The sequence below is a fragment of the Delphinus delphis genome, chromosome 6 (assembly GCF_949987515.2).
Source record: "Delphinus delphis chromosome 6, mDelDel1.2, whole genome shotgun sequence".
Lineage (NCBI taxonomy): Eukaryota > Metazoa > Chordata > Mammalia > Artiodactyla > Delphinidae > Delphinus > Delphinus delphis.
In genome coordinates this window covers 3,802,892-3,826,094 of record NC_082688.1, presented here as the reverse complement: position 1 = coordinate 3,826,094, position 23,203 = coordinate 3,802,892, and the positions used below count along the sequence as shown (strand labels likewise).

The 23,203-nt window shown below is 43.0% G+C and overlaps 1 protein-coding gene across 4 annotated transcripts in view; it reads right to left on the bottom strand.

Annotated features, from left to right (window-relative positions):
* The window catches only part of TSC1 (TSC complex subunit 1), a 46,578-nt gene that overhangs the window by 10,570 nt on the left and 12,805 nt on the right, over positions 1 to 23,203 (bottom strand). For 2 of the 4 annotated variants that reach the window (XM_060013892.1, XM_060013891.1), the window contains 14 exons: positions 19,314 to 19,499; positions 17,759 to 17,862; positions 16,504 to 16,656; positions 14,422 to 14,566; positions 12,738 to 12,892; positions 12,280 to 12,353; positions 6,396 to 6,571; positions 5,664 to 5,779; positions 5,217 to 5,328; positions 4,787 to 4,905; positions 2,931 to 3,000; positions 2,418 to 2,522; positions 1,572 to 2,130; positions 451 to 494 (listed from right to left, as the gene is read on the bottom strand). In XM_060013892.1, coding sequence (XP_059869875.1) covers positions 451 to 494; positions 1,572 to 2,130; positions 2,418 to 2,522; positions 2,931 to 3,000; positions 4,787 to 4,905; positions 5,217 to 5,328; positions 5,664 to 5,779; positions 6,396 to 6,571; positions 12,280 to 12,353; positions 12,738 to 12,892; positions 14,422 to 14,566; positions 16,504 to 16,656; positions 17,759 to 17,862; positions 19,314 to 19,419 — 2,038 coding nt within the window. In that variant the 5' untranslated portion in view covers positions 19,420 to 19,499. Of the gene's footprint in view, positions 1 to 450; positions 495 to 1,571; positions 2,131 to 2,417; positions 2,523 to 2,930; positions 3,001 to 4,786; positions 4,906 to 5,216; positions 5,329 to 5,663; positions 5,780 to 6,395; positions 6,572 to 12,279; positions 12,354 to 12,737; positions 12,893 to 14,421; positions 14,567 to 16,503; positions 16,657 to 17,758; positions 17,863 to 19,313; positions 19,500 to 23,203 lie in introns of those variants that run through there. The other 2 variants (XM_060013893.1, XM_060013894.1) reach the window with 2 other exon arrangements.

The following is a 23,203-nucleotide window of genomic DNA, read 5'->3' as shown; positions in this document are numbered from 1 at the left end:
TCCTTTTAAAGGAACGCACAGGGGTACAATGTAGGATGGCTCTTTGAGAGCTCCAAGTGTTTTTCCCCACAAATCTGCTATCTATCATCTATCTATCTATCTATCTATCTATCTATCTATCTATCTATGACTCCATTTCTTGCTTCTTGGAAGGTTATCGCTCAAGAACTGTCCCAGCACCACTCACTTCACTTAGATCTTTTCTAGGGAAGGCTGGCATGAGGCCTGCCTCTTTGCACTTCTGTTCTCAAGCACGTGGTACTTGCCACTTTTCAAAAATAGGAAATGCTAACTTTGCAACACGTGAGAGACTCTGTACCCAAGCAGATAACCCAGCTGGAGCAGTAGGGAAGGGGAGATGTTTCCTATAGGGCACCTCCTTCAAGGACAGAAAAGGCAACAAAGCAGGATCTCTATGGGCTGGATTTGGAGCTAAAGTAACAACTTTACCTCCGAAGTGGGTCCAGTCGACAGACTTGCTGGGTAAAGACAACCTAGGAAAAAAAAGTTTTTGAGTGAGAAAGTTACAGATCTTACCTAGAAAAATTTAACTGGACTTTTAATTGCAGCAACATTAAGTCACTTCCTTGTGGTCACAAGTGCACAGGCATGAGAAAGTTTCAAACACAAAGCCCACCTGGGGTAAGAGGAGGGGCCTTATAGCTGATGGAAGGGGCCCCCATTAAGCACCACCAAGTTTCCAGAGTGGAAAGGCCCTAACTCGGAGCTCATACTGTAGCCTCTGAACTTTGGTCAGCTCTCCAAGGCAACTGAGTGATCGAACACACTGAGAGCTGTTTTCAACCCTCTCTGTTGAGAAGCTACTGTCACCCAAGGTTAAGGAAAAAGCAGGTAATTTACCTGAGTCTATTACACTAAACTTCATTCAAAAAGGGATCATAAACATTAATCTGTCAAATTCCACCTTAGGTTATTCTACAGAAGAAAAATTAAAACTAGCATTCCCCAAGAGCCTGTTTAGAAATGGCATCACTGTGGACTAGTGATTCCCTTATTCTTTCTCTAGATCACCTTTAAAAGTGTAATAAAGAAGGGGTGAGAACAGTGCTCTCTGGCAGGTTCTTAACCCATGTGAGCAGGGGCAGGCTGCCATGAACTTGCATTGAAATGCTGACGGTGTTTACCTTCCATCTAATGGACTATGTTACCAAAACAAAACAACAACAAATCTGCAGCTGGAGAAGGAGACTTCGTGACCACTATTTCTATATTATTTGAACACCATAACCTCATCCTCAAATTTTCAGAGAGCAAAGATGAAAGCATTTGAGCTTCTTCACAGCACAGTGGCACAAAACAGCCCAATATAAAAGACTCATTTTTAAATGGCCTGTAACCTAAGGAATTACCTGAGTTTAACGCGCCTGTGTGGAGGATACACACATTCATGTACGTCAAAGGCAACAGGCTAGAAGGACGCCTGACAAAACAGCGAACCAACTGCCTCTGGTGAGCACAAGAATAATTCCTGTTTCCAACCACCAGCTTCTTGTAGTTTATAATCAAACGGAACGTTTAAAGGAAAAGAGAACAGCGCTGCCGCGCCTCACCTGTTGAGCTCCTTGCTGTGCGCGTCTGCCCCTTGCTGTATCAGTCTGTCCAGCACTTCCATGGGGGAGGCAGAGGGCATGAAGTCCTCCTCCGTGTTCCCTTTTGCTTTCTTTAGCAGTCCCTCCGTCTTCTTGCTGACAAAATGACGGGCAGTCTTTGGCAGTGCCACCTCAAAAAGATGATCGTATGGGGGAGGTTGCCCACCGCCAAACCCCACTCCCCTCTGAGGTGGAATTTTAAAAGGGCTGGGAGTGAGGATGCTGCTCTCCAGAGAGGCCTGGCGCTCTCTGTCCCCGGCAGGGCTCTCCTCGGCGCCTCCGCAGGGCAGGTCTATGGGGGTAAAGGCTTGCTTTGGGGTGTCAGGCCCCAGCCTGTCCAGGGCGGAGTTCAGAGGCTCAGGGTTCGCACCGGTGCCCTGGGCACTGGAGACGGCTGAGTGGGTCTTCCGCGGGCAGCCCGGGAGACTGTCCCGGTAGAAGGGAGAGTCAAAGCCTCCGCGAGGAGCTAGGGGCTCGGCGTCGGCTGTTGTGATCTCAGAGAGTTCTTTAGATATTGCCGCTGCGAGCAGGGAGGGAGAGAAGAGACAGCACAGTCAACAGGCCAACCTGGGTAAGGTCAGGCAGTGTGGGGTTGCACGCTGCCCTGGGCCCCCCAGAGGGACAGATAAACAGTGGCCTCCCTTTACTGGGCACAGGACTCAGAATACAACTCCCATCTCCTCCCCCAAGAGAAGAAAAACCAAGCAAGCCTGTGTGTGTTGACGCTAAATCCTGGTACTAGGGCACAACGAGGGCTTTATCAACTCGCAGCGATCCCACGCAAGGCCAGAATCCCGCACGTGTTACCTTCTTCTTTATCTTTTTCAATACTATCTTCTTCAGAAGCCAGGTCACCTAAAAACCCTGGAAGATCACTGAGAGTGACAGACCCTTTGCTCCCAGGTAGCTCTTCTGAAGAGAAACAAAGACAAAGAAACACACTGGTCACCCCCGTCACTGTGAAAACTGCTTCCACTGTAACAGAATAGGTCTACTATGGTTCCTTCTGCTGAAGACAGAAAGCTACCACAGAAAGCCAAAATATGACAATCATCTAACTAAAGGTACCAAAAAAGAATCCCACAGAAAATATAACTCTCTGTTCTTAACATCTCAGAGAACAGATGAAGCCACAGTTCGACCAGCTCAAAACACAGGCACTTAAGAGCTCTGGGGGCTGTTGTTATGAGGCTGGCTTTTCGAATTAATTATGTTTCATTATCTCTGGGCTTCAGTGATTTGTGGTGCTCCAGAATGTCCCTGTCTCCACACATAGCCCGTCAAGAACCAAGCAAGGTCTCCTGTTACCCGAGGTTTTACCTAATCCTCTGTCATTCGGAAGATGGTGTTGTCTATGTAGACAGGGCCTTGCAGAATCTGTTCTCTCTTCCTGAAAAGACAGGTACCACTTATATCACAAGGCAGAAAATTGTGTACATGTTCTCTAATATTAGAGAAATATCCTAAACACCTACAATTTTAGCATATTGTAGCGGAGTTTAAAGTTTAGCCCCATGGTTCTCAAACTGCTTGGTCTCAGGATGCCTTCCTATTCTTAATAATGATTGAGAATCTCAAGGACTTTGTTTATGTGGTTATACCTATTGATAGTTATCATGTTACAAACTAAAACAGAATTTTAAAATTATTAATTCACTTAAAAATAACAAACCCAGGAATTCCCTGGAGGTCCAGTGGTTAGGACTCCGGCTTTCACTGCTGAGGGCAGGTTCAATCCCCGGTCAGGGAACTAAGATCCCGCAAGCTGTGCGGCGCGGCCGGAAAAAAACGACCCAATACACGTAAACATAAATAACATTTTTATGATAAATAAAAATAAGTTTAGTGAGAAGCGTCAAGCTGCTTCACATTTGTGCAATCCCTTTCACATCTGGCTTCGGGCAAGAAAGCTGGGTTCTCATGTCTGCCTCTGCTCTGCTGCTAGGCTATTCTGGCTCAAGTGTATGAAGAAAACTCTAGGGCCCACAGATAAGTAGTTATAAAAAGTAAACAGACTGTTTAGATAACTGTGGATAGCCATCTTTGATACTACACTAAAACTTGACAAGGGGTGTTTCTTCAAGGTTAGTTACAGTGCAGAATCTGGAACCATGGCAATTCACTCTTCACACCGTGTCGAGATCCACTGGTCTGCCTTGTCCCCCAAATGCGTCTTTTACCTACGTGTGATTCTATAACATATACACTGGGCATGTAGAATACTGGGTCACCAAGGTATGCAGATCTTCTAAGTGTGGCAACATTTCATTATACAATATCAAAAACTCAAATTATTAACCAAGCTTCCCAAGACTTTTCAATCTCATCATAAAAGACTTGGGGAAACTGTTAAGCTCTTGGTGCCAGATATCAGTTTTTTAATATTCTAGTTTCACCTTTTTATCACTGGCAACAAATACCGTCAGTTGTTTGTCTTGAAGTGACAGACCCAGTTTGTCATCTAAGAAGCTAACTGCCTGCCAGACACTCAGGTATGAGTAACCATAGTTTGTCACCAGCTGTTCTTTCAAACAAAACTGCTGCTCCATGAAAAAAAGCACCTAGTTCAGCTCTTAACTCAAATAACGGCACAAGTGCTTGTGGTGGCCACCGCACACCGGTACGCACTCAGGTGCTTGATGTCCATTTCCTACTCCATCACAAACAATATTAAACATATGCGTTCTTTCTATGGAATACTCAAGGTTTGTTTTGTTGTTGTTTCTTTCCTTCTGTTAAACTGAAAGAACGCATCGAGGAAGAAGAATGCAATGCCTACTAGGAGAGTGTGATCGATACTAAGGGGCCAGCCCTTTTACCCACCATTGTTTCTGTGCCATGAGTATAAGTGCCAATGTGGTAAAGAGGGCGAATAACCACTTAGTATTACTAAGAAAGGAGTTCTGACCTGGCAGATGCCCTTAAAGCGTTTGAGCAGTGAGCAGATCTGCAGTGAGCAGATCACACTCTGAGAGCTGCTGGTTAGTCTATTTTTTCTACCTCAACAAAATAAAGGCCACATAGGGTTAGTCTATTTTGAATTGATCTGATTCAAACCCATTACATTTTAGGTCAAACTTCTATCTGGCATAACAGGCTTCACAAAGTGAGGCTGGAAGCACGTCACCGTGCTCGGGCGGCGGGGTGGGGAGGGCAGCAGAGGAGCCCAGGCAAACCTTCTTGGGGGCTGTGGCCATGGCCTGCGGGAGTGAAATGTGCACGTAGTCGTCCGAATGGCAGGGTGGGGCTGGAGGAGGAGAGGTTGCAGGGGTTCCCAGAGGAGTTCCTTTTCTACCTGCTCAGAGACAAGAGCAGAATATACACACTTGGAGGAAGTAAAACAATTAGGAAAACTGCCAAATTTGTTTCCGCTTAACTATTACTGCAAAGAAAGCTGCTAGAGTTAACTTTCTGGGGATCTAGATCAGTCTTTTTTTTTTTTAGATTCACTTTATGTGTTCTGAAAGCTCCAGGGGTTTGTATTGTCAAAAATAGGTTTACTACTACAAATGGCTCTCAAACTCACTATTAGATCTAAGAGATAGTTCCTTATCATAAAAGGCCGGCCCCAACCAACCAGTCAAATCTAACCTAAGACATACATACCCGCTGTACCAAAGACTTTACTGTAAGGGTGTGACAAATCAGGTGGGACATTTCCAGGAGAAGTTGGAGGAGTGGTCATCCCACAAACCACAGATGGGCTCCAAAGAGTAGCCTAGAAGTTAATAAGGCAGGTCAGCGATGAGGAACGAATAGCTACACCTCCCGAGTTTTAAGTCCACGATCAATGATCTTAAACTTAGCCTTTCAACTGGAAAAAGGCATCTTATTAAAGCCTTATCAAGAGACACATTGCATTTTGTAAGTCTAGACTCCAAGAGAAAGCCAAGTGGCAACAGTAACTTTTCTTGCAAATGTCATGCATCCTTAAAAACTAACTCCTGAAATGAGCAGTGAGAGATTTTCCCAACCATAGGCTAAATCCTGACCCAAATGGTCAGCTTCACCAGCAAGCAGAGAAGAAAGCAGGCACACTATTTGACACCATACTTGTGGCGGCTCAGTTAACAGCCGTGTCGACAGGGAACTCAGAGTCTGAGGTAGCTGCCCTGGCGTGTTTAACAACATCAGCCGAGAAGTAGAGTGAGGGGTAGAAGTAGCACTGCCTACAATGGAAGGGAAAGAACACAGGGGGTCAGCGTGTGGCTTCAGATTATCCTGATAAAGAATTACGGTCCTCGAGACCATTTGATCATTTAAAAGCCTCTTTAAATACCCTTTGGAAATAAAGTTTAGTAAGGTTTGATGTCTAGTTAAGCTTTAGGATAACTTGAAAAAGCACAACCTGTATGACAACTTTGCTGGGTGCTACCTATAGATAAGCCTAGACTTTTACATGAATCCAGTTCTGAATTGTCCAGGTTCATTCAAAACTGTGTCAATGTGACAGCCCAGAGGGCCTCACTAAAAGTGTCTGAAAAAATCTAAGATTCCTTTATGAGCTGGAGCCTAGAAGCCAAATCCTTTAATCCATTTTCTTTGTTAAGTGTTGACACATCCCAAGTCTGCTGACATACTATCAAGAAGGAGATCAAGGACATGGGACTGTAAATTAAATTTAGGGGAAAATGGAGCCAAATTCAAATTTTAAATATTTGGGAAACAGTTCCTAGGAGCTGACCTAAGTCTTATTCTAGGAAAGGGAAAAAAACTCAACAAAAATAAACAATGCTTTCTAGAGACAAAGTTGTAAAGCAGATAAGTACCAAAGTCACTTTTTACCATAGCTATTCTGTGTGTCAACATAAGAGCTGGCGGTGACATCGGCTGAACGATGAGGAAAACGGGCTGAGATTTGGTGAGACACAGAATAGCCATCTTCATATGAGGCTTCTGTAGGGTCCAGAGAGATTTTGGCACATTCTATGACAACATCATGTGTTTCTAACCTCTTCCACCTGTGAAGGCAACGAAAGTCAAGAAGTGCACGTTATAATGCATTTATTCAAACCATCAAATGCTGAAGAGTGCTAACTCAGTGCCAGCCACTGAGCCATGGCTAGCAAAGAACAGGCAGAACCGCGCCAGCCCAAGTACTAATCAGCACTATGATATAAAGAATTAGCCGTTCATTTTACAAACCTATACCCTCCCTATTTAAAATGGTTATATCAAGTTATCAGAAACTAGTCCGAAACAAAAATTCCATCAACAAAAGACCAGGCATAGCCTCAGAAGAGAACACAAACTATGCAGAGCAGCCACCAGGGGAAACTCTCCTTTGGCACAAAGGTAATCAAACAAGAGGGAGACCTGGAAACCGCCAGGTAGCTGAGGCTGACTTAAGGTCTCCTATCAAAGCCTCAGGATTCTAATCCATCCCTAGACCAGAAATACAATGCAGCAAGTCTCAAACTGAGAGAAAGCCCATGAGGATATCTGAAGAATTGTCTGAAGAGTCCTGTTATGTGATCCAGAGTTCCACTTCTAAGAATTTAGCCTATGGAAATAGACACACATCAAGATGGACAACACTCAGCGTAGCTTGTAATAGAAAGAAGAAAGGTCCAACCAAAGAGGAAGATTCTACAGAAGAAAAATTATTACACCACCGTGAAAAAGCATGCTTTCAGCAGATCAGTGGTTGCCAGGAGTGAGAGAGGAGACTGAACACCCCTCAAAGGGCATGAAGGAACTTTCTGGGCAGCTTCCAATTTTAGCTGCTTCCAGCTGAATTGTTACCCTACCTCCATATTTCTATGCTTCAAATTTCCTGATATCTGAATTTTTAGACATCAACTATTTTTTTAATTAATTAATTTATTTATTTTTTGGTTGTGTTGGGTCTTCCTTGCTGCACGCAGGCTTTCTCTAGTTGTGGCGAGCTGGGGTTACTCTTCGTTGCGGTACAAGGGCTGCTCATTGAGGTGGCTTCTCGTTGCGGAGCATGGGCTCTAGGCGTGCAGGCTTCAGTAGTTGTGGCACGCGGGCTCAGCAGCTGTGGCTCGCGGGCTCTAGAGAGCAGGCTCAGTAGTTGTGGCACACGGGCTTAGCTGCTCCGCAGCATGTGGGATCTTTCCGGACCAGGGCTCGAACCCATGTCCCCTGTGTTGGAAGGTGGATTCTTAACCACTGCACCACTAGGGATGTCCCAAGACATCAACTATTAAGGTCCTTATGGTAGGAGAGGAGTTAGGTCACTTCCGTATATCCTTTTCCCTTCTCCCCAGTGCTCTCAAAACAGTGTATCATTGTTTTGTTGTTTCAAAATTGATTTTGAACAATTCATTATAATGACTAGATAAGCACCACTCATGGCTGAGCCAAAGAATATACTACAGTATTTCCTTTGCTGCTCAATCTAGTTTCTCCTGGAGTTTGAATGTTGTTGCTCCTTTTCCTCAGTCTTCTAATGTGTCTATTACTAATCCTTCCTAATGTGGCTCTAGCAGTTCTGAAATAATGCCTAATATAATTTGTTCATAATGAAATGCAAATAGTCTACCAGGATTATTCACCCTCTCCTAAAGAGCTCCCTGCTGGAGCCCTCCCTCTCCCACTGGTTGTTCTCAGCATTGCTGTGTTATACCAAGACTTCCCTTGACCAAGACCCTAAGTTATGTCCTCCATTTCGTGAACTCTGTGTCTTCCTCGATTTTACTCTCGTTTTGGTGGAAGACATGCTCTAGTGGTTCACTGAGGAAGGGTACATGTGAGGTAAATTTGAGTCCTTGCATGTCTAAAAATGTCTCATACTTGATAGGCAGTTTGGTTGGGTATAGAATTCTAAGCTGATAACCTTTTTTCTCTCAATTTTGAAGGTGTTTCAGAAGCTAACCTCATTCTGATTTCTGATCTTTATAGTTTTGGTTTTTTCTCTCTGAAAGATTTATCCCTGGTGTACTGAAATTTCACAATATTGAGGCTTAGTAGCATTCTTTTTCATTGACTGTGCTGGGAACTAGATAAGCACCTTCAATGTGGAAACTCACATCCTTCAATTCTTGTATTTTCTTGTATCATTTTTACTTGTACTGGAAATTTTCTTCTGTTATTTCTTTCACAATTTCTTCCCCCACCAAAGTTTTCTCCTCCCCTTTAAAGACTTCTTTACTAGACTTCCTGGACTGATTATTTTAAATTTCTTCTTTCATTGTACTCATCTCTAGCCTTTGATTCTGCTTTCTGAGATATTCTCAACTGTACCTTTCAATTCTTTTACTGCAATGTTTATTTTGGCTATCATTTTTCATTTTCAACAGTGCTTTCTTTAGTCTCTGACTGTGCCCTTCTGTGGCATCCTGACCTTTATCTATGCACAAATGCTTCCTCTCTGTAGCTACTGTAGATGTTTTCTTCTGCTCTCTGTATTATCATTGTTTCTAGCTCCTTTTTCTTCTCTTTACATTGGTCTCTTATCTTTGGTGTTAGAACTTCCTTCAAAGGCCAGATGACCCATCTATCCAAGGTGAAGGAGGCTCTGTAAGTTGATCCAGGAGGCTTCCGAGTTAACACAGATTGGACATACACATCCAATTGTAGACTCTCCCCAAACCCCACCAAGCCTAGAGTAAAGATTCCTTTATTTGTTTCCTTTTAAATATAAACCCACAAGAAAGAGAAGAATGAGAAAACAGAGAACAGCACCACATGTTTTTGAAACTAGAAAGCAGATAGGCAAGTGGTGACTGACTCAGTGAATCCAGGAAAGCAGAATCCTAAGCTGCCAATGTTTCAAAGCTAAACGTCAACCTGATTTATACTGAGGAACCCTTAAAAAGCTAAAGAATTGGTATACGTCGAGTACTTCTGTACACCTGTACTTCTGGAGATGAGTGACAGGTAGGTGAGGGCAGCTAAAACCAGTAAGACAGGGTAAAATCTACCGAGGAGCAGTTAGAGCCCTGAGACTCTGACTCTACGCTCCCACTTTTCTCACCAGAAATCCAGATTATTCTCTGAGGAGGTTAAACAGAGAGTATCGGGACTGAGGTACTCCAGAAATGGCTGAGGGCACGAGTACTATTCAAACAAGAGGATTAAGTGAGCATGTACATTCTGAATGCCAAGACTACTAACCTCTCCCCACCAAGCAGCCTCTTCCCTCTAGGAGTAGCCAAATCCTGGCCAGATTAGACATCAGAAGACCCTTTCCTGAAAAAGTCCGACCAGCTCAAATGGAAACCAATACTGACATCAGCATCTCCAACAGATGCTCAGATCGACCTACAAGTGAACAAGCCCCATCCCTGTGAGCAAAGCTTTTTAGTCTCCTCACCCAGATATAAACCAATCTCTGCAGAAAGCCTCAAATTTTTAAAAAGAATAACAAAAGAGCAGTTTAAAGGAAACAGATTATGTAGGGAAAAGAAAACCTTAAAAAAACGCCTATCAATCTTATCAAAGACATGAGAGACTCCATCCATGAAATAAAAACAGGCTACTATAAAAAAGGAGCATTCAGAGAACTAAAAAGAGCTCTTAGGTACTGAAAACGTGGCAGAAATGGAACTATAATAGAAAGATCAAGAGCTAAAGACAAGGAAATCTTTAGGAATATTTCCTAAAGAGAAGAGGAGAGCAAAGAAAAGCAGAGAACTGCTCCAGGAAGTCCCAAGCAGAATACTAAGAGTTCCAGAAAGAAAGACAGAGACAGTCAAGGAAAAGAAATCAAGCACAAATAATTAAAGAAAATTTCCTAGAATTTAAAGATAGGAGCTTCCAGATTGGACAATGAGAACACATTCATATCAAGGGACATCACTAGGAAATTTCAGAATATTACAAGAACAACCAGAAGACAGTAAACACAGATGATCAGAAATCAAAATGTCTTTTGATTTCAATAGCAGCATTGGAGGCAAGGCAGCAATGGAATAATGCCTTCAAATTGCTGAATGAGAATGACTCCCAATCTAGAAATCTATACCCACATAGAAAATGACATCCTTTCTCTAAAAGCTACTAGAAGATATATTCCATGAATGTAAGAGTAACCGAAAAAAGAAGGCATGAGATACGGGAAATGGGAGAACCTGCACAGGAGAGAGGCACAGAGAAGCCCCAGGAGAACAAGATGATAGCTGTGTACGAGGCACAGAAGACAACCTGGTCAGATCAGAACAGACATGCCAAGAGACAAGTGTGTTGCAGGCCACCTCTAAGGTTTCTGCTGCCACCATACCCTCTTTGTAACTGAGGGACAGAGTGTCTAGGTGACAATAACTTGTTGGTACTGAGCTTGTCTTGTTATGCACTAATGAAGTTCCTACTCTCCCTTCTCTGCCAGGATCAGCTGAGGACATTCATTTCATCCCACAGAATGATTCTGCTCTGACCTATTCCTGGAAGCAGCCACAGTGAGTTCAGGAGCACAAACAGAGCAGTCCCCTCCCTCTGCCATATTTCGGCAGCACATCCAGCCCCTGGCCCTCACTATCTGGCCTCGCCAGATGCCCTGACTAGGGGAAGCCTTATGTTTCCCAGGACTTGTTCATGACTTTGCCCACCGACTTCCCTGGAAGGGACTCCTGTAAACTCTCAAGGAAGGGGACACCCAACCAAGACTCAGACACTCAGTTCCTCCTCTCGCCTCCTGGGAACCTTCACCTCATGATGACAAGACGGCCTTTTCCAAGGCCAGACTTTGCTTCCTAATTAGCTTTTCAAAATGAAACGATACATGTGGTCAAACTATAAAGAAAAGAAAGAGAATGATTAAAATAAAAGCAAGAATAGTAGGTGCCTCTGAGGTGAGACATGGAACAGGGAGAAAGATGGCTGCAATTGCGGAGGTTAATGTCCCATTTTTTGCAGCCAAGTGGTAGCTACACAAGTACCCATGTGTTATTACTAAACTTTTCTTACACATTTGCTATGTTTCTCTACATATATCTCACAGCAAGTTGCTTTAACCTGAGGTTCGTGTGGCAGAAGGAGGGCTCGTAGAGAAGTGAAATTTGCTGAAGGGGGATCATGCCGTGAGCCACCTTTCCCAGTGGGAGATCCTCCAATGTCAATACCCGTGGTCCCCTTGTCCCCCAGAAGGCTTCAATCCCCAGCCTGGGGAGCATGAGGCTGGCAGCCAGCCAGAGAGAAGCGGCGGGGAGGGGCTGAGCCTCTCACAGCTCAGTGTGTAGGATTTCACCCTGGTCCCCCCTTTCCAGTCATGACTCAGCTCCACCCTCCATCATGCTTGGCGTCCTCAAATCAGGAGCCTTGCAGGCTCCACTTCCCCAGAGAAGGAACCTGGGCACTTCTGCCAAGCCCCGTGGAGGATGGCAGTCGCTTGGCTAAGCAGGACAGAGAAAGGGACCCGGGGAGCCCGGCCACTCGACGTCCAGACTCTCCACAGTGCACTTGGTTCCAACCACACACCTCAGCGCCCGCCTTGCACAATCACACTGAGCTGCGAGCCTTTCTGGGGTTCTGCGGCGTGGGTACCTGCACCGCAACCTCCTCCATCCTGTCTGTGAGGAATACGCTTTAGACTCACGCATACAAAGTTATTTTACTGTAAAAGTCCATATGGACTTTTATGGAATGATTCCATAAACAGAAGAACATGCTTCCCCAACAACACCTCAGAAGGGACATCTCCGAGGTCACATTTTCAATTTCTTAAGTGAGCCTATAAAATTCTGTGTCACTAGTTCAGTTTCTATACCTTCGAGGGTCCAGTTCATGGTCCTTGGATCCAGTCACTAATTCTGGGTGAATTCGCACATGCTCCATCATTGGCTGGAAGAGTTTGGGTTGACAAGTTATAAAAGGCTTAACTTTCTATGGTATTTCTACACAATGAAATATTATTTGACAATAAAAAGGAATGAAGTACTGATACATGCCACAACATGGATGAATCCCGAAACATTATGTTAAGTGAAAGAAGCCATTAACAAAAGACCACATGTTATATCATTCCATATAAATGAAATGTTCAGGACAGGCAAGTCCTATAAAGGCAAAACACAGATCAGTGGTTACCAGGGCTGGGGGCAGTGGGCAGCACAGGGAGAAGGCTGAATTTCTTTTCAAATTTCCCTATCATTTAATACAAAAGTTATAAATGCAGCCTATCTACACAGTTGCTATGTAGCAAATAAATGAGTTTTTGCTACTTACCTTGACCACCTCTTCAAAAGTCTCCAGGTTCTCCTTCATACTGTAGTGAGAACGTAGGAAGGAGACAAAGTTGCAAGGGTACATCCCATACAGGCGATGGAAGAGAGCGTAAACGCTGGCGTGGAGGTGGACGAGATAGATTTCCGTTACGTGGCCTGAAAAAGAAAACATTGAAAGGAGTCACCGAGCTGAACACAAGACTGATGTGTGTGAAACAGACACGAGCACAGGGCTGCCAGCGTGACTCTGCGTACGTGTGCTCCTACCCTGCTCCAAAGACAGTTAAGTAAGTAAGAGCGGTTTTCTAAAATCCAAATCTGAACACACCAGACACCCCTGTCTGAAACCCATCAGTGGCTCCCCATGGCCTCTGGATAAACTCCCATCTACTTAGAGTGACCCATAAAGGCTCACACCGATCTAATCTCTGCGCTCCTCTCCAGTCACCCCTAAAATAGGACCCCAGACATTCTCATAATACTGAACCGCCTTTACAACGGTACTCCCTGAAATCTGTAATCACACTTCTCCACGGCCCTCCTCAGTACACGTCTCTTGAGAACAGCACTGACTCACTCACCTCTGTACCCTTAGTGCCTCGCACTGGGCTTGATGCGTGAGAGGCGTTCATATATTTGTGGAACGAATGTGTGAGAATGTTTTAAAATCAGTTTGTAGTCTTAGCTATGCAGATTTGTAACTATAGAGTGAAAAACTACCACCCAGAAATTAGCTTAAAGAGCTAAGAGTGGGAGAATTAGAAAATTTGATTCATCTAGCGTTACCTAGACCCTATGGAAAACCCCAAGTCCACAGTATACATAAAGCTCCTCTAAATTAATGGACATCCCCAGGAAAAGCCTACGAGACAAGCCGGCATCACATGCGCCTCAGGCTTGTCACTTAATCCTGCACAGGAAGCCAGAGTATTCCATTTCCCAGGGCTGACACATTTCATTCTTTCAACACGAATATCTCATGCTGGGATGACCAAAGGATTCCAAATTTTGCGTGTTTATATAGCTTCTGAATCATTTTGATAGAGCTGTACTACCTGTCGATATGGAAACAAAACCCCACTGTATTGGAAACTAGAACACTAATTAGGACGTGCTGCATTCTCTCTGCTCCTTCCACATTTACGATGGACAAGTTCTCTGAACCTGAAGCTTGTGTTCTGTCACTATAGACCAGCAGAGGAAGACAAAGATGTACCACAAGCTTAGTCCTATACTGCTATGACACAGATTGAAGTTGTTTTTCAGTTTATTGAAAATCAGGAAGTTGTACCCACCACTCAGTTTCTCTGACAACTAATCCTTCTAAGCCAACAATATAAGGAAGGTATCTCAACAGTCGTGCTGCTTCTTTTTTTTTTTTTAATTTGTTGGCCGTGCCACACGGCATGTGGGATCTTTGTTCCCTGACCAGGGATCGAACCTGCACCCCTTGCACTGGAAGCATGGAGTCTTAACCACTGGACCACCAGTGAAGTCCCAACAGTCATGCTTCTTATTTGTGCCTCTGGTGGACGTACCTGAGGTATTTCCTCATCTGGCTGGTGACAACCAGCCATTTGAGCTTTAGAATGCTACAAGTCCTTCCCTTCCAGCACATGACCTGTTAACCAATCATGAAAGCACTCACTTGGTGGGGCATGACAGGTAAAGAAGGAGATCTTTACCTGGTTTCTTCAGGCACCATGACGAAAGACGGCCAAAAATATCAAAGAAATCACGAAGGTGCTGCTTCCCCGACTGTGGAATCATTGGTAGCACGGTTACCAACACTAAGGCCCCTGTTGTGAGGACAATGGCGTCAGTGTCCACCTGCAGGAGGGACGGTCAAGAAAGAGGGAACACCTGTCAGGTGCAGCATTAGAATCCGCACGCTTGGAGGTTCTAACACCAAGGGGTCACAGGTTAGACGCCCAGCACAGACTCATCCTCCTACCCCTAAGCGTGGGGGCACAACACTGAAACAGACGCCACCAAAAGCCACTGGGGACCAGCCCGGCCATGCTAAGTCTGCAGGGACCACGCTGACGCACCAAATTCATCTGGGGTAGGGGCCTGAGCGGGGCATGGGGACACCCAAACCCAGAGACTTAGGATATGCTATTTCTAGCCCTTGGAGGGAAGCACAAGAAGTTGCTTTTTAACAGAACAAAAGAACGCTGCTATTCTTGTTCATTCAACCAAATCATAAAATACTTACTTTTTAAAAGTCAATTAAAAAGAACCTTATACATTGACAAGTCGTTCACTATTTTCAAAGGATTACAACAGAAGTATAATTTAACAAGAAATTAGTATAGCACTAACAAGTCTACTTAATGGCTCACCTTCACAGCAATATTTAGAGACCAGCAAATAAAAGAAGATATGGTGACCTCTGACCATGTCTACAGTTTAAATATCAAGTCATATAAAGTTAGACTAATTGAAGACACTTAATAACCAATGAATAATGAATCAACTCAGACTAGCTACAGCAGCTCACATGATCCATAATTAAATTATGAATGTTTGCCAAGTAACTGGAATTCAGATTGAAGAAACAAGATATTAATCAAAAGACTACCATGCAGGCTAAGACATTCATTATTCCTACTAAAAAAGGAATCTACGAGTCTGGAAATAAAGTTTTAAATATATTTAGCTTTTACAGCAAGCACCAAGCCATTTGTTGTGGCGGATATCTAGTAGGAAGAACATACAATACTGGTAGGAGAATCAAGAATCTATAATGAGTTTGGATAAAAAGGACTAACCCTAATTTTGGTTAACAAAACATTCTTACTGAAGGTTTGAATAACAGTCCGTAAGTAATTTTCAAGGTTTATCTTTTTGGAAAAGATAAGTATTTTGCAATCTGAACTAAACAGTGTGCCTCAAAATAGGATTATATTCTCGTCGATCCATTCACTTAAAAAAATTGTTAAAATTGTTCCTGCTTTTCCTTAACATTAAATGCACATTTTTATGATACCCTACCAATATGACTCCTTGAGATCCACCTCTAGGGAGATTAAAACAGTTACCCTTGTTGGCAGAGACAAAATCAATTTGCATCGTGCTGTGTCAGATGACTCCAAAGGCACTGCCATTCTGGCACAAACACTACTGGATATTTTCATGTCGTATCTCTGTGAGGTACAGGTAGTTCATATTAACCACATTTCCTTATTTTATAGATAGGAAACAAGTCCAGGAACTAAAACAGACTAAGCAAATAACGCTGAGTATTTCAGCAAGCCACGGTCAAAACTAAAAGCACAAAGTTCTACTTAGGTTTTGACTCCCTCTGTAGAAAAACACACTACGGTTAGTGCAAAAACGTAGAATGCAACTCAGCTGCAACCAGAACATGCTCCTAAATAGCTGGAAGAGCCTTTCAGCCATTTTTCTATTAGCCAAAAGAGAACTTAGAAATGGGGGTTCCCTCAAGACAAACCAGTATGTTTTCAACAGAGGAAAGGCTAGACAACGATGAAATCAAAAAGGGCTGCAACAGCATAATGTCAACCAATCTGACCGAAATGTTACCACATTTGCTTGGACCAAACATATTGCAATAGTCACAGAGATGCACTGAGAGCTTACTAAGTACCAATTTTGGACTACGTTACATTCGAGAAAAACCAAATGTCCAGAAGTTTTCAAACTCTCAAAGTTAAAATCTAGCTTGCTTGCTTTAAGGTACTCAGAATTTCAGAAATTATATTCACAAAGCTATTTCGTTCAAATCCTTACAAACACTGTACCTTGAGACATTTTAGTAAAGAAGGCAAAAGAGGTGCTTGAGAGAGCTTATGCTTCCAAGACGGCTGCAGCCTCACAACGTGGCCCAGTAACGAGAGGGTGGATAACCGAGAGGCGGCTTTGCCCACGTATTCATTCATTTTGTCCAAGAGGTGCTGAAAATGCACAAGAACAAGAGAAATATATCTCAGTAAAGCTGGGAAAAATCAAGGGAACCAAGGGAAACGCACATATGAATGTATGAAGTTCACACAAAGAGAGGCAGCAGTGATACAGCCCAGTCTCTCAAGTCTTCCCTTTGATGTAAAGAAAGGTTCATGCAGGTAGAGATCAAATTCAAGATTTTTTAAAACCATGCTAGCAAACAACACACTGTTGCATTTGGCCTGAGAGAGGGAAGCCAGTTTGCAACTTCTGAAAGAGGATCCCACAATACAGGTCTATAAGCCGGGGGGAGACTCCTTCATAGGCCCTCTTTCTGTAATACATATAGGCCACTTCTTATAATAACCAATGTTATAATAAGCCTGTGGTAGGTTGCTGAAGCTTCACGGGATCCTGCTGGAAGCAGTTACTTATTGCTCCCATAGCCCAGCCTACATGGATTTGGCCCCAGATATAAATCAGGTAGTAGTAGAAGTTAAAATTCGGCCCAGAGTTTAAAAAAAAAAAAAAACACCCAAGATGTACTGTAAAAGGCAGACAATGGCAAGGCCTTCAAATCCCAGTAAAGTAAATCACTAACACATACAAACTCAAGACGTACCAAAATCTGTAATTGCAATGCTTTGTTAGCTATTTACCATCAATAAAAATAAAAACAAAACATGAAGGAGTCTTCCAAGTGCCTGGTGCTGTGAAACAGCACTAGTCAATTAGCCCCATTAGTTGCCCACACTTACAGATTCTGCCATATTGATTAAAAGTCTGAAAATCCTACTCAGAGCATGGGTTTAAAGATGGATACCTTATGGATCAAACTGTCACTATACAATTATAGTTTAGGATTACAGGATTTCTTTAAGCAGAAAGAGCCTTAAAAGCCTCTTGAATATGTTGTATTTTGAAAACTTTTCAGGAAACATAGGTCCTGACAATTGTTCTTATATGTAGTTATAATCTGGAGGCAGTATCATCAATGGCACGCATAAGTTGAAGGAGTGAGCTCTGGACAGACTGTGCACTGGGGCTGCACAGACACTGTCACACCACTCATAGAAAATGTATCAAATCTCTACCATCAGTTCCAGCAGTTACCTTATCATGTGGCTCTTGCAAGGTAGTCAGGATGTGCAATACAGGCTGAGAATTGGTTTCCAGGTAATAATCCACCAAGGTGTTCACAAGCATCGGACCACGGTCTAAAGAAAGAAAAGGGCAGTTTATAATAATTCCCTTTAACATTCTAAACTTACCTCAAATAGTTGCCTGTCACAAAATCCAGAAAACGTCTCTTTGTATGCTACCCAAAGTTATATGAAGTGTTGTATTTCTGCTTCCTTAAATGAATTTAGGTTTAACAATAGGATAATACCAAGTTTATTTGCCTAAATAGCCGTAAGAGCACATGAAATACTATCTTCTTTTTTTTTAATATTAATTTATTTATGTATTTGTCTGCATCGGGTCTTAGTTGTGGCATGTGGGACCTTTCACTGTGGCGCACGGGCTCTCTAGTTGTGGCGCGCAGGCTCAGTAGTTGCGGAGCACAGGCTTAGCTGCCCCGAGGCATGTGGGATCTTAGTTCCCCAACCAGGGATCGAACCCGCGTCCCCTGCACTGGAAGGTGGATCCTTAACCACTGGACCACCAGGGAAGTCCCCTATCTTCTTTTTTTCTTGCTTTTTTAATTACAAAAAGAATTCATGTCTATTGTTAACAATTCAAGTTATATGAAAGTACATAACATGCAAGTGAACATCTTCCTCACCACCTGCCTCCCAACCCACTCTCCAGAGACAAACACCCTTGGGTTTGGTTCATGTCCTTTCAAAACTTTTCACACTTGTACAATCACACACACCTAGGCCCCATGTCCATATACCCATGGTCTGTGTATGTGTGTTTTTTCCACTCAGCAAGGTGTTGTAGACACCTTTCCATGACAGCATCTATGACTTACTTCATTCTCTTTACTGAGCTCCTTGTTCTCCACTGCACGGCTCTACATAATTAATTTAACCATTCACCTGCTGAAGGATACTTAGGTTTTCCCAAGTTTCCACTACATTTCATTCAAGGCTATAATGAAATACAGATTCTTGTAAGTCTGTAAGCCAAATGGCACACGCCTTTACGTTGATGACAGATACTCCAAAAGGGCAGAGTACCCATGTATTCGCCTGCTAACAGTGCCCATTTCTATGACCAATATTTGATTCCTGCCAGCCCGGTAAGGAGGAAAGGGTACTGCTTAAATTTATATTTCTCTGATAAAAAGACAGGTTAAGCATGTTTCATATTAAAAATTACATGTGATTTACAGAAGAAATGATATACCTGGGATTTGCTTTAAAATACCTGGGTGGGGGGAAGTCAGGGAGGTAAGATGAAACAGGAAAGGCTGGGTATATGGAGTTCATTATGTGACTCTTACTTCTATGTTTGTGTGTATATTTGAGTATTTCCATAACTAAAAGCTTGAAACACATGTAGAATGTAGAATGCATCCACCGATGTATGCTTTTCCTTGGTGGTTTTAAAGACTCTCTTTAGAAGATGAAAACCAAAATTTATCAGTAGGATTCTAGTCATCTCTAGGTCAATCTTGTCTGATTAGCAGATAAGCTAACCAGGGTACGATTCTGCTTACCAGAATTGAGGTTCTCTTTAAAGACAGCTGTTACATCATCACGCACACTCAGCATGGGGGAATCCAACATGGAGAGGAGCTCCCCAATATTTGCTTGTTGGGCCATTATCTTACACGAATGCGCTGTGCTGGGTCCAGGATGTGTGTTAAAGACTTTGAAGGCTCTTCATTGGTGCCACTACCAGACTGAAAAGAAGAAGAGGAATGGTGTAACAAAATGGCCCCATTTTTCCCCACAAAAAACTACCTGCCAGACAAACTGAGCATATATTCGAAACAGTGAAAAGTTTGTCCAGAACTTTGCTGATAAAAGAAGCTAGGGCGTGTAAATAATTCTGTCCTTGACAAATTTATGAAGAGGAGTTCTAGGGAATGCAACAGAGAGAAACCTAAAAATAAAAACAATACCAGTTGGAATCATCACAGCAACTTAATGATGGGACTAAATCTAAGTTTTATTCCTACTCTAAGTCTACCTTGGGTTTTGGCTAAGACTATGTTTATGTTTCAAATCAGTGATCTAAAGAGTAGATGAACTATTTTCAGAAAAAGAACTGAAAGCATGCTATCTTCTTCTTGACAACCCCATCAGAGTCTAGAAGTTAGTACGGCCAGTTAGGTCACAAGTGCATAAACCTCATTTGAACCAGGGATGGTTCCTCTATTTTTAGTGTGCGCGCCTCACCCCAGACATCTACCACACACTCAAATGCTGCTGGTTACAGGGAAGTAGGCATGAACGGGGGAAGCCTGCACCTTCAAAAACTCAGTCCTTTATGGCAGTGGATCAGTACCTTATCTCTATAGAGAAAAAGCAGCTCATTCTCCAGTGTCACTATACACATTCACAATTATTCATTTCTCCCCACTATGGTCCCTAAAGCTATATTTTCAAAACCAAGTAAAGACAGCTACCATTTATTAGACAGGCACTGCACACCTTTCACAAACATCATCAAATACACTCCTTATATAACTACAGTATGACTGGCTCTTTTGTCCCCATTTTACAGGGAGAGGAACAAAGATCAACCCCATTTGCTTACGGTCAGAAAGCTAGCAGGAGGCAAAGCCAGGGAGAACTGAAATTTGAGCCGAAATCTGCTTCACTCAAAGCACTAAGCCCATAAATGTGACATTAAACTAACTTGTGGTTTTGATCCTCACAGCAACTGTGAGGTAAGCAGATATTATCCTTATTTTACAGATGAGAATATGGATACTCAAAAAGGATAAATAATTTTGCCAAGGTCACATAGTAAAGCAGAACTTAGATGCCTCAGCTCCCAGGCCAACAACTGTATACATCACTTGCAGTCACATCAGAATATATTCTTATTTTCTATTTGCTTGTCTTGGGTAAGCTAAAGTAGCAGTTCTCAGGCTTCAGTGTGTATCAAAACCACCTCGGATCTAACTTCTGGGCCCATTCCAGAACTGGATTGTGGGCTTAGGAATATGCATTTTAATAAACACCCCAGAATAATTCTTATATGGGTGATAAATAAGCCGCATTTGAGAAACACCACGCTAAGGAAAAACTCCGCTAAAGAGTTAAGCTCCTACAAGGATGCCAAATGTAAAGTAGCAATGACCCCTGAAACTGGCGAGTATTAACTTACTATCATCTATGCTCTGGTTCAATTACAACCTGGTGATATTCACTTATTTTGCTCTTGGTGAATCAGAAATTCATTAGCCAGAAAAATCAATTAAAATGTATAAATGTATTTTTGATAGAAAATCCTGATGTAGAAAGTATGATGTAGGAATATAATACAAATTTATATTTACATAAATATAAATCTTACAGGTAAATCATAAAGGAAGTCAATTTCAAAGGACTCAGAAATGTGAGACCATAACTGGTAAGATTTTATTGTAAAAGTTCAAAGCTGAAAACAATAAAATTTCACCTTATTGTGAGATGGATTAAATTAAATTTACAAGTGAAGATAATACCAACCTGTCAGGGTTTATTCTTCACCAAGAGGATTAAATGACACAACGTGTATCACACAGTTAGCACAGCACCCGGCACAGATAAACACTCACTGAGTAGTACTCACATATTATCAGAAAGAATACTGGTAAAAATCTTCGGGCCACCACTTTCAAGATGACTGGAATAGCACATTTATCTAGCTAGCCTCCACATTCATTTCTACTTCAGGTAAATCACAAATGATTCTCAGGCTTAAAAGTAATTTGTCCCTAAGTTTCGTTTTGTTCCAATAAAACTGCTACTTACCCAGTCTCAGGCTAGTGAGACTCCACGTTTGTCTTCTGTATATTCAGAAGACAGTAATGTCAGAGCTGTCCCTCCAAATGCAGGCAGCCCAGAGCAGAGCGCCATGAGCTCAAATCTAAACAAAGATGGCGCCCATCCAGTCACCTTGGCGATACTCAGGGCTGACCGTCATGGGTCACCTAGCTTGTTTTTCAGATTGTAAATGTAATTTAGGTATAAAAGTCTGATTTCTGGAGCCTACTCTTTCCAGATGCTTTACAGAAAGCAAAAATAAGGTTTTATTCTAACATACATTAGTATCTATTTTTGGCAACAAGCTTTTGTTGCTCTTCTCTCTAGTTCTAAAATTCTACCTTTTAACCATATTGTTTAAACCTCAGAAAAAATATAAATCATGGGCTTTGTGTGGGATTCTTCATTTAAGTGCCTCAAGTTCAAGGATTTTTGACATTCTGAAAAGCCCTCACGGGAGTTCAAGCATAAGCTTTTGGAATTAGTTCCATGATTGGAATATCTCCCCTTTTAAACTTATTCAAATATTTCGAGGGACTGAGTGCAGGATGCTAAGTAGGAAAGACAGACTTAGCAAGTGCAATGAAGAACTATATGTACACGAGCAGGAAATGGACATGATTTAGTGAGTACACAAAGGAGGGAAGGGACCAGCTTCACCTGGATGTGGTGGGAATGGGTGCACACATGTTAAACACACTTTACAGCCTAGAGAAGATAAGGGGAAAGTCCCTGAGAGGTTAGCACCACAGGCACATGAAGCATCCACTTCAGCCATGAAAGTCTCTCTTCCATCTTGGAAGTAACCAAGTATAGAAAATAGACAGGAGAAGCCAAAAGTCAATATTTAGTTAATACATTTCTGTATCCTACACGCCAAAGCCACATTCCATTTAGTTTAATATTATCTTTGGGGCTTCCCTGGTGGCGCAGTGGTTGGGAGTCCGCCTGCCGATGCAGGGGACACCGGTTCATGCCCCGGTCCGGGAAGATCCCACGTGCCGCGGAGCGGCTGGGCCCGTGAGCCATGGTCGCTGAGCCTGTGCGTCCAGAGCCTGTGCTCCGCAGTGGGAGAGGCCACAACAGTGAGAGGCCCGCGTACCGCAAAAAAAAAAAAAAAAATTATCTTTGGCGCCCACAAGCCACAGTACCGCGCTATCGATGATGCTATTTACATTAGGGAGCCATGACTTCCAACGCCCGCCCCGCCCCCACCCCAAGACCTGTCACTCTGATAGTCTCCTGGACTTCAGTAAAAGGCATGGTCGTCAGTCTCTAGCAAACGTCTAGGTGACATCCGTGCTCTTCCACCACTCGTACCCTCACATCTAATCCGCTGGCAAACCCACTGACTTATCCCTTTTGTTGTCACCCCAGCCCAAGCCCCCATCATCCCCCCTTGGAGACAAGGGAGCAGCAGGCTCCCTCACTACCCTCGCCCTACAACTTATCTGCCACCAAACAACCACAAAAGACTCTGAAATAGGGAAATCAGAATCTTTCACTCCCCTGTTTAAAATCATCCAGTGGCTTCCCATGGAGCTAATAAGCGCCAGCTCCCAAGGGGCTGCAAGGTTCCACCAGATTGGGCCAGTTGTGAAGTCCCCACTCCCTCTGCCTCCGTTTC